Source organism: Brachyhypopomus gauderio, chromosome 5 (assembly GCF_052324685.1).
Source record: "Brachyhypopomus gauderio isolate BG-103 chromosome 5, BGAUD_0.2, whole genome shotgun sequence".
Lineage (NCBI taxonomy): Eukaryota > Metazoa > Chordata > Actinopteri > Gymnotiformes > Hypopomidae > Brachyhypopomus > Brachyhypopomus gauderio.
The window spans coordinates 31,440,516-31,453,818 of NC_135215.1; the positions used below are offsets into that span (position 1 = coordinate 31,440,516).

At 43.0% G+C, this 13,303-nt stretch overlaps 1 protein-coding gene and 1 long non-coding RNA gene across 3 annotated transcripts in view; one reads left to right on the forward strand and one right to left on the reverse strand.

The window, feature by feature from the left end:
* znf609a (zinc finger protein 609a) overlaps positions 1–13,303 on the forward strand; it is an 86,911-nt gene that overhangs the window by 16,010 nt on the left and 57,598 nt on the right. For both annotated transcript variants that reach the window (XM_077007093.1, XM_077007094.1), the window contains exon 2: positions 6,463–7,331. In XM_077007093.1, the coding sequence (XP_076863208.1) occupies positions 6,594–7,331 (738 nt within the window). In that variant the 5' untranslated portion in view covers positions 6,463–6,593. The remainder of the gene's footprint in view (positions 1–6,462; positions 7,332–13,303) is intronic.
* LOC143515122 (uncharacterized) overlaps positions 1–13,303 on the reverse strand; it is a 32,082-nt gene that overhangs the window by 11,542 nt on the left and 7,237 nt on the right. The gene's annotated exons all lie outside the window — the stretch shown is intronic.

Sequence of the window (13,303 nt, forward strand, 5' to 3'; positions counted from 1 at the left end):
ATTGAGTTCTATTTGGGTGATTCCACTGAAATGTTCGAGATGTGATGGACCTCTGTGTTTAGGTTTAGAATACAGGTTTTCTAGCTATATAATGTTACTGGTTGTCTTGCTACACCAACATTGCAGGGTGGGTCAAAATTGTTGTGACTGTTGTCCTCACAATGGAAATTCAGTGTAAATTGCAGAATTTCACTCATGACCGATGGATACATAGGTAGATATGTGAAGCTTGCAAAACTAGATTCAATAGTTAGCTAACAAACAAATTCGCTTTTGTCTGTCACCGTTCAACACAGCAGTGAAATGGACTGTTAATCATATAACAGTTCATAATAAAACACCCACAAAACACCTACGTGTTTCATTAAAACCTTTTGTAATGGTTATGTTTGTAATACTCGATTACCTAGCTTATGTTCGTGTTCTAGCTCATCCAGCAGTGCAGGTAAAATTCATTTGTAAATTCAGCCAGTGTAGTTTAATCAAGGTGCCTCAAACTGGATGTTGTTTGTTATTATTAATCAAATACTTTAAGTTCAGATAGAGGATTGAAACAAACATTTATAGTTTGTGTCATCAGAACCTAGTAAAATAACAGCATCGAATAAAGAAATCTGCAAATATTCTAAGTTGATTTGTTACTGTTCAGTAGTGAATATTGTAAGTATTAGATAAAGACCCTCTAATGTGCTTTTTAGAGGGTGACACCTACCAAAAGACTTTTCGCACTTCACCACCATCGCGCAATGGTGTCTGTTCCAAAATTGCAGCCAAAATAAATAGGTTACGGACCAATTTTCCGTGCCGACATGTGAGGTGTGTCAAGTTGTGCAGGAGTTATCACACCGCAGAGCTGCACAGGCAAATTTGCCAGCGCATTACGTCGTGCTCGATGGCGCACTAAGCAACAGACCCGCAAATCCAACAACTTCTCTACAGAGACACTGTAAGCTGACGCTGCATCTCCGTCCATATCGGCCAGTAATGACGGTCGATTACATTCAACTAATTCTACATGTAGTATTAATATTTTGCCTGACTCTTTAATGTTCCATTCGTTATATTAACGATGTTATTGTCTCTCCTCTTATCACCAATAGATTCCCCCAATAGATGGTGATCGATGGCGATCACCCGCTGTTGGATAAAAACAAACATCTGAACATCTGTTTGCTCTGCCATTTTGTTGCTACGGTTACTTCTTTTGTGCCATGCCCTCATTGGTGGAACATCCTTGGTTCAAATAAAAATCGGTGCAAACGTGGACTCGTTCCCTGCATAGCATTAAGGCTCTCGGAAGCGTGAACTGGAATGAAATCTGTTTCTTTTTGGTGGGAAAGTGCTGTGTGTAAATGTGAACCAAGAATGTCTATCCATTTCACCAGCATGGCCACATGACAGCAGTGCGCTGTGCACAGAGTCCTACTATACATGCTAAAATGTGTGATTTATACCCAAATGTATGCTGTGAGCTGACGGCTGGCTGGAGATACTGATGACAGAAAGGTGGAATACGGACTGTTGAAGTCAGCTTAAGGTGCATTCGATGAGCTCTACACAGCTCACCAGGCTAGGTTAACAGGAACTCTCATGGTAAAACCAATGTCCTTCTTTAAAAACTCCTCTGTTGTTTTTGTGCCAAATTATTACAGGGCACAGTTGAAGCAATAAGGAATGCAAATGTGTTTTGATCTCCATCTCAGCCTTGGCTAGGTGATTTTTTTTTTTTTACACATCACATTGATCGTCACTGCTATCCTTTGCACGTCTGTGTGACTTTTGGTGGTATTTTTACTTTGAACAGTAGCTCTGTGGAAAGGCCTTCTATTCTCTTTTTTGTTTTTACTGGAAAGAGCAAAATGGCCGTGCGCCAGGCCAACGTTAGCAGGTTGAAGCCACCGCTGCTGGATTGATATGGCGACTCCCATCGGAGCAGCTCTGGCCAGCTGCTGCTCCCCGTCTCTTTGGTGGGTCAGACGGCTTCTCGCCGGGTGCTTAAACGTGACAGCTGGAGGCAGCCCGTGTTTGACCTGGCTGACGGTGACTCGCAGCGAGTTGCCAGGCTGGCTGGGATTGACAGCCACTCATCTGGTCTAATCAGAGCCATGAAATGCGGTCCAGCCTCCGTGTTGATCCGCTGGGACCGACTTCGCCGGTCTACACCCGGGCCGGAGAGAGGTGGGCAGCAGCAGGTGGTGCAGCCATGCTGTCCTGTGCCATCGCATCAGTGCGTGAGTCCTAGATAAATCCTCCATTGTCGCCCCGGGCTGCCTCCCCCGTCCCTCTGATCGATGTGGATCCAAAGGAGAGAATGAGCACGCACAATCTGAGGGGGAGAAACACTAGTGGCGGCGCATTCATCTGATGCACTGTGTAATCTAACCAAGGGGTCGTTTCTCAGGCAGAACAACCCTCCACCCTCCCCACCCACACACACTTCCTAGCCAGAGCTCTTCAGAGGGAGCTGATTTACACAGAGAGGCTGTCACTTTCCCTCCCTGCCAGCCGGCTTTGAAACCCATTCTTTATTAGAGATTGTCAATTTGCAGCGAAGGGGGGATTAAGTATGAAAGGCAGCAGTGAGGATGTGGGAAGACAGAACCGCTCTCTGCAGCACACTCTAGCTCTCCAAAGCCGTGTCACAAGCCCAGTAATGGCACTCACATTCTATCTTTATCTTTTCAAAATCATTCCTTTGTCTTTTTAAAACATAAACAGTCTCTCTCTTTTAAATCATCAAAGGGTGCCAGAGAAACTGAGACGTGCTGTCTGTTAGCTTCTCCATCTCTGAGGTGACCGCGAAGCTGCCTGATCTATTTTTTTTTACCTCTCCCTGTTATCCCCCCATTTGTGTTTATCGTCTGACACGGGTGTCCATTGCGGGTGCCTGTGTTTTTAATTAGGCCCGTGTCATAAGGTGGCGCCTCCGACGCTCCTCTGCACACTCCGCTGCCCTCCGCCATGCGGCAGGGAGAACTGAATTGGTGGAGGGCTGTTGTTTATAGCCCCTGGAAGAGCACCAGGGAAGCCCTGTGCAGCTGCAGAGAGACAAGAACGGCTTATGCAGGCCCACCGAAGTGCGGGGCCAGCGGGTTTGTGGTGGCCGGGTGATCTGGGGTCCTGGGGGCAGCGTAGTCGTCACCTGACTGCCATCACGGTGAAGCCGAGAGCAAGGGCCAATGAGTTAACTTCCACCGTCAGGGAGCTCTTCCAGGAACTCTACGTGAGTAGCTGTTACTTTGCCAGGCTTATTTTTTCATTTTCATTTCACTTTTGAAGCTTCTGCTCCCACTCGACTGCTGTGGTGCGTTGAGCACTGGTGCCTGTTCATTTTGATTTTCCCCATGACGTGCCCTCTTCACAAGTGTGAAAGCTCTTATTGCGTATGTGATGTTTGCTGGCAGTGCCAAGCCAGAGACCTTGTTTATAAATCAGCATGCTGCCATATGCATTAATGTGTGTGTGGCTGTGATGAGCAGGGCCAGAATTTATGAGCAAATATTTACAGTGACGACAAAGTCTAGAACCCCTGCTGTCTTTGAGATGGGAAGTGTAGTGCAGTTACCCTACTTGTGCTTTAGAAAATGTTATTGGTTATTGATTAAATTCTGAATTCACCCATTTCAGTCGTCTTCAGGCACACTGGTACAGATCTTTCTGTTACTTCTGACAGTAATTGAATTTCTGAATGAGCATTGGGGGTATTTCCATGTCCTATTCAGCAGTGGTTTTGAGGGTGAAGGGGGGGGGGGCATTGACAGCTGGTCAAAACAAGCTACTGCTGGTAAGTAGTCATTAATTGAGTTTCACTAAGGTCAAAAGAGTCTGGTCGTTGGTGTCTGAGCCTCTGAAGCTCTGAAGGTCCTGCTGGTTAAAACATCTAGATATGGTAACCTATTCCGAACCAGATCCCATGTGAAGTGCTGTTTTACACTGTTCTTTCACTGTTCAGTCTGCGGGCTTATTTTGCCCTGGTCCTCCTTAACGCGTGTCTGCACTGATTCATGAGCTTATGTGATTTGTGTTGCAGAGGTGGAAAATGACTAACACGCTAATGACATCCCTGATTCAATATCACAGTCAGTAATGGAAGGATGGCCACTTTCACCAGAGGATGGCCACTTTCACCAGAGGATGGCCACTTTCACCAGAGCTGTCCTTCTGCCCTTGGGCTGTTCTCACTAATGGACCATGTCGCATGTTTCCTTGGGTCTGTCTCGAAGGCAAAATGACATTCATTGTTGAAAGGGACAATGGATGTCATGTGACAAGTGCCCTGATTGGCAAGCCTGTGAAAGTGGTTCTTTTCCGTGTGTGTGTGTGTGTGTGTGTGTGTGTGTGTGTGAGAGAGAGAGAGAGAGAGACAGAGACCTGGGCATGGAGATATGCCAGAAATGGGGATTCAGGCAGATGTGTGTTGCGGACAGCAAATAATATTGAACCTCACACTGAGTGATTATTTGCATTAGCTATTTAGCTTTCTTGGGTGGGTTGAAGTAATCTTCTATCCTGAACTGAATTTATTGGTACCTGTCATTTTTGCTAGCCTTTCTGCTAGATTTCTGGGTGATTTCTGATTCGGGTGATCTGATTTTAAAATTGGTACCAAAGATTTGTCTAATAAAGACAAAAGAAATATCAAAGAAAAACGGTTATACAGATGGTTAAATCTTCTCCATGACACTTTAGTAAAACTTTCAGTAAGTTGGCTGCATTATTAATTGAAAATAAATGACTTCTATTTCTCTGTGGTTCATCACAGGTCTCAAGGTTACTGAATAGGCTTTTTACTATAGTGCTGTGTAGAAAGTATTATCCCCAGTGTGGGTTGTTCTTTATTCTTCAACACCACTCAAGGGAAGTAATTTAATATAATTTTTTCATGTTTAATGCTACCTGTCTTGAACTGTATGTGTTGTGTATCTTTTTTATGTGCATTAATTGTGAAACATCTTTGCAAACCTGCAGTAATGTCCAGGCAACCTATGCAAATATGTTAGCCTGTCATCGTGGCAAACATCAGAGCATTGCTTTTTGATTTAAAGGTCATTCTGTGTCAAATTATCTGGAGAAGAAAAGAAAGCATTTGACACCTCCTCTTGTAGGTTTTAGTCACACACAGAGAAGTGCTCCACCTACCAAACGTGCTGTACGGTGGCAGTAATTGTCAGCACTTTCATTCACGATCTTTCATTCACGATGGCGTCTAATCTCCCTGTGTTTATGTTCATCAAATGCCTCTTGCCCATTCATCTCTTATTTGTGTGTCATAACTCGATGTGAGCCATGTTCTTTCTACGATGAAAGGAAACCTGCGTGTTCAGTAAAAACTGGCAACAATTAAGAGTAACTGGGGCAAATGTCATTGTTACCAAATGTCATTGTTACCTAAACGGTTATGTTACATGAAACGTTATCGTTGTCATCACATATCCTGGATTAAACTCTCCAGGGGCACTGCTAGCAGCAGGGCAGTGGGTGGATTAAATGGCATTTGGCCTTCAGATTTATGAGAGCATGTATTCAGTTTATTTCTAGGGGTTTTGAAATCTGAATGAATCTGTTAAAGGTTATTTGACACCATTTTAACCGTTTATTGAACAGTTGTTTTTAGGTTGAAAACTGTTCTTTCTCCTATCGCTGTCTGCATTGTGTCATTGCTAATAGGATCAAAAATGTATTTGATGTCAATTTTGGGAGGCAACGTTTGATTTCTAAGCGGACATTTCATAGCACACATGTTCCTACATTACTGTATAAAAAGGATAATGAAAGAGTCTGAGAGGATGAAGACCAATGATTATCCCAGGCTCTCACGGTTGTCATGGATACAGAGAGAGTACTGAGGCTCAGCCCTGTGCCATTAAGCAGCACGAGTCAACATTAACCAATCTGGCTCCACAGCTGATGGGTCAGATTGTTCTATTGCATTTAGATCTACAATATATATCCATCTAAGATTGTTCTGGATGGTCCCTTACATTAATGCTTCCTGACTTAATTAATGTGCAAAGCATATGAAAAGGCAAAATGTCCAAAATGCTGCACAATCACTCTCATGCTTATCGCACATTAAGCAATGCAAAGGGAGAACTTAAAGAAACTAAAATAGCAATTTAATTTACATAATGCAGGCACATTTTGCATGCCGTTGCTGGCAGGAAAGAAGCATCCAAGAGTTGCTGAACTCATTGGGCATTGTTGTGCTCTGGATCGCGTCTGCTAAATGCCGTAAATGTCTGACATTTGATGAGACCAAGTTCTTCCCCAGGCAGGCACACTATACGAAGTGTAGTAGATCGAACAGTTAGGTTTGTATTCATCAACAATCACATTCTGTGTGACTCTGTTACACTTAAGTCTGTTTGAGGGTAGTCTACATAATTGGCCATTTCTGTTTTTACTAACTTAGCCCACTGTAACCTAAACACTAATTTCTGTCTGCAATATTTCTGTTTCCAGGGTAAAAATGTGGTCATTTGGGAAGGGGAAAGCAAGACGACCCTGAGGCTACTATAACGGCGTTCCTCACGGGCCCAGTCGTCTGAGGAGGTCCCACCACCCTGTGGCGCTCTTGGGCCGCTGGCAGTAAGATGTCCCTAAGTGGTGGCACTGCAGGCGGGAAAGGTGTGGACTCGAATGCGGTGGACACTTACGATAGCGGAGATGAATGGGACATTGGTGTTGGCAATTTGATCATTGACCTCGATGCCGACCTAGAGAAGGACAAGCTTGAGATGTCTGCCACTAAGGACGGCGGTGGAATGGCCGCTCCTCCCAGTGCCGTGGCGGCTCTGCCGGACAATATCAAATTTGTGAGCCCCGTGCCCGCTCAGGGCAAAGATGCCAAGTCAAAGTCAAAACGTAACAAGAACTCAAAGGAGACTAACAAGTCCTCAATCGCAGATGGGGGCAAGAAGGAGGCCCAGGGACGGACCCCAAACGAGGGGACAGGGCCGACCGCAGGCACCGGAGCTTTGGCCAGCGTCGGCAAAGGCGCTGATAAAAGCGGTAAGACCTCCCGTAGCGTTCAAAGTGGAAAGAAGGACAAGGACACGGGATCCGGGAAAAGTAAAAAAGACAAGAGTGAAGGAGTAGCAGGTGGAAATGTGGCTACAGAAAAAGACGGTGTGGCTCCCATTTTGACCTTAGGACCATCTCGCAATGCCCAGTTTGAAGGGAGGCAAAACGCGGACCTGCCTTGTTCTGAATCAATGGGGAATATTGCCCTTGACACTGCTGGAATAGTTTCGCCCTTGACCATTAAAAGTGAGCCCGAGGAGATGGATAATAATGACTTTAGGAACATGAAGAAAGTGAAGAGCGAAAAGGTGAGTAGTTTGGCGTTTTTGGAAAAGTGTGTGTGTGTGTGTGTGTGTGTGTGTGTGTGTGTGTGTGTGTGTGTGTGTGTGTGTGTGTGTGTGTGTGTGTGTGTGTGTGTGTGTGTGTGTGTGTGTGTGTGTGTGTGTGTACACCTCTCCTGCCCGCAAACATTTCAAACAGCTTTTCTTCACACGCACTCTTAATCCGTTTTGTGAGGCAACAAAGCGCAGGAAATATTCGTCAGACATTCTGGTCCATTGACACGATGGCATCACGCAGTAGCTGCTGATTTGTCAGGTGAACATAGGCGATCTATTGGAATGAGGCTTGGTGACTGTGGAGGTCGGCTACACGGTCATGTTGGAGATAATGATTGGAGATGATCTGAGCTTGAGATGGGTACCCTGTAGACATAAAGGGATGGACATTGTCAACAAAAATACTCATGCAGGCTATGGCATTTACGCAATGCTTGTTTGATGTCAAGGGGACCAAAATGTGTCGAGAAAAAATCCTCTAAACCATTACACCACCACCAGTGGCCTGAAACGTTGATATAAGGCAGGATGGGTCCATGCTGTTTAAGCCAAATTCTGATGCTATCGGCATGATATCGCAGAAGAAATCAAGACCCATCAGACATGTTTTTCTGGTCTTCAGTTGTCCAATTATGGTGAGTCCATGCAAATTGTGTCCTCAGTTGCCTGTTCTTAGGTGACAGGAGTGGCACCCAGTTTGGTCTTCAGATACTGTAGCCCATCTGCTTCTAGGTTTGACAAGATGTGCATTCAGAAATACTCTTATAGATATTGGCTCTTCTAGATCAGTTGTAACGAGTGGCTATTTGGTAGGGGTGGGAATCGTTTACTATCTCACGATTCGATTCCGATTTTGGGGGCCACGATTCGATTCAAAATCGATTTTCGATTCAAAATGATTTTCGATTAAAACGATTTGATTTATAAAAATTTCTGCTTCAGTCTATAAAATCTGCATGATCTACTACAGTCTGCTTTGCAAGACAGAATGACAAATACAGAAAATAAAGTGTTTTTCACATTTAATTAACAAAAATAATGTGATTTGGTAAAATAAAATGCTTTTTGTTGTGTTACCAAAATTCTTGAGCTTCATTTTGCAAGCTGTTAGGGCTGGCTCTGATGCTATTCCCCCAACTGTGGCTAGGGACACCAGAGTCAGTCCCAGACTAAACCGACCTAACCATACGTTCTCAGCCAGGTCCCTGCTTTCTCTGTGGTTGCTTCTTGTTTGAAGGTGTCTCGCCACCTCTCTCTGTTATGCTTTCTCTTTACTTATTCTCCTGCGTCGCTTCCTGACTCATCTCAAGTTTTATTTGTATTTTCTGCATTGTTTTTTTATTTCTATTTACTCCGTGCCCTCACGGTTTTGGTTTCTATTCTTTTGCGCGTTGAGTCTTCCGCGTTGTTTTTGTTTGTTCTGGGTCGCTGTGCGCGTTTCCCTCTCGCTAATACATTTGACAAGTGTCAAACGTCTTGCTCTTGCGAGCCAGCACTTGGGTCCACCCTTCTCTATATTATTTCACTTGGGTCCACCCTTCTCTATATTATTTCACTTGGGTCCATCCTTCTCTATATTATTTCATGAGGTGTATACGTTCCCGTGCTCACCGTGTTACACAAGCCTTGCACACGAGCTACACTGTCAAGTTCGGTCTTCCCTGGCATTCGGTAAAAACCAAAATGAACCCATATTTTTGCCTTAAATGAAGACTGGACAGGTTGAATATCTTTCCTCCTTTTGTTTTGAAACTTTTCCGCACATGAGTGTGTTCCAGAACCTGCTGCGTAAAGTCTCGCGTAATTTTGTAATTACATAACGCGAGACTTCACCACAACTTGGAATCGATTTTGGGACATTTAAAATCGATTCTGAATCGTAGTAAATGAGAATCTATTTTTGATATATGAATCGATTTTTTTGGCACACGTCTACTATTTGGGTTACTGCCTTTCTATCTTTCTATCTGCTCAAGACAGTATGGCCACTTTCCACTGATCTCTTGCAACAAAGCATGTATGCCCAAAGAACTCCTGTTCACGTGGTATTGTCTTTTTCATACCATTCTCTATGAGCCTTGATGATTGGGCATGAAAATCCCTGTAGGTAAACAGTCTAGCACCATCAGCCATGCCAAGTTCCATATCACTTACATAACCTTTAATCCCCATTCTGAGTCTGTTTGAACTCCAGCAGGTTGTATTGACCATGTATACATGCATAAATGCATGAGTTGCTGTAGTGTGATTGGCTGATTAGATATTTGCATTGAGCAGCTTAACAGATATACTGTGTGCCCGTGTGTGTCTGGAATAAATGTATGTGTACGAGTATGTATGTGAGATGCTTGAAAGTTTGTGAACTCCTTGAGTAGATCAGATTTTTCTGCTGTTTTACCATGATTCTGTTAATTCTGTCATCACCAGTATTTGTATATGAAATGTCAGGTTTACGTTCATCAGTTCCATTTACTTGTTTTGATGGAAATGTGTGAGTTGCCAGGGGACTAAATGAAACATGGCATCATGGAAGCACATGCAAGAACCACAGTTGCATTGGTAGAGTCACTTAGGTAGAAGACTGAGGTGAAGCATATGTGCTCAAGTAGTCAGTTAAACAGACCAATCAAATGAGAGATTCTTGGGGGAAAAAATTTGAGCCACACTGATTAAAAAGGAGAGTAAACCAACCAAACCACTGTTGTGCCAAGGAGTAAAGCACACAGATCAACAATGCTGAGAGGAAAGGAGTCCTCCGTGGACATCATGAAGAAAGTGGTGACAGCCCATCAGTCTGGGGAATGCTACGAGAACATCTCCAAAAGATTCCAGCTCAGTAAGGCAGCACTGTAAGACAAATGATTTATAAATGGAGGGCATTCGACATCACCACAACTCTACCCAGAAGTGGCCGGCCATCAAAACATGCACCAAGAAGCACCAGAAAAATAATAATTCAGGTAAAGGCCAATGCCACACATCACCTCCAGAGAGTTGCACACCTCTCTGGCAGCATCTGAGATACATGGACATTTGTCTACAATCAGGCGAAACATCAGTAAATGTGGCGTTCAGGGGACAGTTGCTAGAAGGACGCCTCTGCTCTCAAGAAAGAACAAAGTTGCTAGAGAGCACTTGGACAAACTAGAGACTTTCTGGAAGTCCATTCTAAGGACAGATGAGTCCTAAATTGATTTATTTAGCCACAATCAAAGGTGCCATATTTGGAGAAAAGCCAACACTGCATATAAAGAAAAGGACCTCCTTCCAACAGTGAAGCATATTGGAAGAAATGTGATGGTCGTGGCCTGCTTTTCTGCCTACGGACCTTGGATGACTCCATATTATGCAGGGAACCATCAATCCCAGGCCTATCAACAAATTTTTGACCAGAATCTCCTTCCATCAGTCAGGGGGTTGAAGCTAGGGCTGAACGATTAATTGCATTTGCGATAATCTCGCGATATTTTAAAATGCGATTCTCTAATCGCACAGGCTGCGATTTAAACTAGTCATGTGACTTGGGAGCGAGCCGAGCCAAGGACGAATGGATCAAACCCGAGCAGGAGGCAGAGAGGTGGAGAAGTGAAGTTAACACAGCGCACTTTAACTTGTTGCAAAATGACTTCAGGCTCGACAGAAGCTGACACAACTGAAAGTCTAATACCAAAGAGGGGCAGCACATCAGTTGTGTGAAATTACTTGGGCTTTTAAAAAGATGCTGCTCAACGTCAGGTACTGTGTAAAACGTGCCTTGTTACTGTTGCTATGACGCGAGGTAACACTACAAACCTCCTTCAGCATAAAAAAAACACCACAAAGCCTCGTATAATATTTGTAAGGTTAAAATGCCAACGACCAGTGCTGCATCTTCAAATACGCAAAAGTGTTTCTCTGTGCTTATACAGCTTTAGTATGCGGTGAGCAACGAAATACCGTAAAATCACGCATATAGGCGCAATAAGATTTAAAGCACGGATGAATCGCAAAAGCGCGGATAGCTTGACCGCGGTCCAGCAGACAGGGTTCACTGACCGAACCGTTTGAAAGTGTAACTCCTTATGGATATAATTGGAAGCGGCACGCTGAAATAACTCTGGCAGTAACGGAGTTCATAGTGAAAGATATGGAGTGATTTTTGTTTCAATAGTTCCACAAAAGCAAAAGTAAATCCAAGAGCAGAAAGTATATGTTTGATATATGAAAAAAATATATCAAAATATCAAAAGTATATATTTTTTATATAATTGGTTATTTGAAACTTATTTTCGTTTCACTTATTTTGCATTTTGACAAGTTTTTGGTTCCATTGTTTTTGTTTTTTGGATTTATTGTTATTATTATACAGTTATTATACAGTGTACATTTGCAATATCTACAGACAATTTAGCAATTAATTATAACCTTTGTATAAACTTTTATGGTAAAACTTAGTTTACATGCTACTGTGAAACAGAACCACCGCGTTCCGCCATGTTTGAAAACGCTGGGAAGCTGGTGGGGTGGGCGTGGCTTGGTCCCAGAGGCGGTCTCAGAGCTCTGTGTCAGTCCAGAATCAGTGACCAATGGAGATTGCAGAGGAACGCCTTCATCTAAGACCCTCCCACACGTGAAATGTGTTCCAAAAGTCAGAAGCAAAAAACGAAGCAGAAGCAAAGAGAGATTCCAGAAGCAAAAGACCTTACTGGGAAAATCCAAAAAAACAAAAACAATGGAACCAAAAACTTGTCAAAATGCAAACGAAAATAAGTTTCAAATAACCAATTATATAAAATATATATACTTTTGATATATTTTTTTCTGTTTTGCATTCATAACATATACTTTCTGCTCTTGGATTTACTTTTGCTTTTGTGGAACTATTGAAACAAAAATCACACCATAGAAAGACATGATGTCCGTTAATATAGTGAACAAGCCCGGCTTCATGGCTTTGTTAAAAACACTTCATATGCGCTACCAAATGCCGTCACGCACATATTTTAGCCAAGTTGCTATACCTGCAGGGTTGCCAACTCTCACGCACTGAGCGTCTTGGACTAAAAAGTTACTAGTTCGCTCTGGCGCCAACCACAGGCGATCGATCGATCACGATATAATAATAATACATTTTGTCCATTTTACATCGCCCCGATAACAACAAATTACGTTCGCCACCCACTCCAGGTTCAAGTCTCACGCCAAGCGATCTTGAAAAGTTGGCAATCCTGTATCTGAGCTGTATAAAAAAATGCCGAAACAGAGTTTCCTGAAAACAGTGGGAAAAAATTGCGATTTTAAATCGCAATCGCAATTTATAGATAAAAAAATTGCAATTAGATTATTTTCCAAAATCGTTCAGCCCTAGTTGAAGCTAGGACAGATTATACAGGCCAACCATCCAAAGTATTCTAGCAAAACTATCAAGGAATGGCTTAAGAGAAAGAAGACTTGCTTTCTGGTTTGGCCTAGTCAAAGACCACACCTCTATCCCATAGAAATGCTGTGGCAAGATCTGAAGCCGGTGGTACATGCCAGATGTCTCTCCAACATCTCTCAACTGTTCTGCAAAGAGGAAAAAATCCCAAAAAGCAGATGTGAGACACTCGTTTGTGGTAACTGAAGACGTTCGGTTGAAGTAATGGCTGCAAAGGAAGGTGTCACAAGCTACTAAGAGTTCACATACTTTTTTGGAGAAATTACTTTTGTTGAATAAATAACGAAAATATATATAATATTTCCTACTGTCCCTTATTTGGAAGGTGTGCTTTACAAATTTGATTTGGATATTCATGTTCAGGGAATTAATGTTTTTATTGTTTCTAGAAAACAGAGATAGTGTTTAGGTAGTCCACAAACCTTCAAGCAGTACTGTGTGTGTGCGTGCGTGTACTTTGTGTGTGACTTCACCCTCAACTTTGATGTTTTTCTTAGAGTGAAGTAATGAGGAAATATGTCAGTTA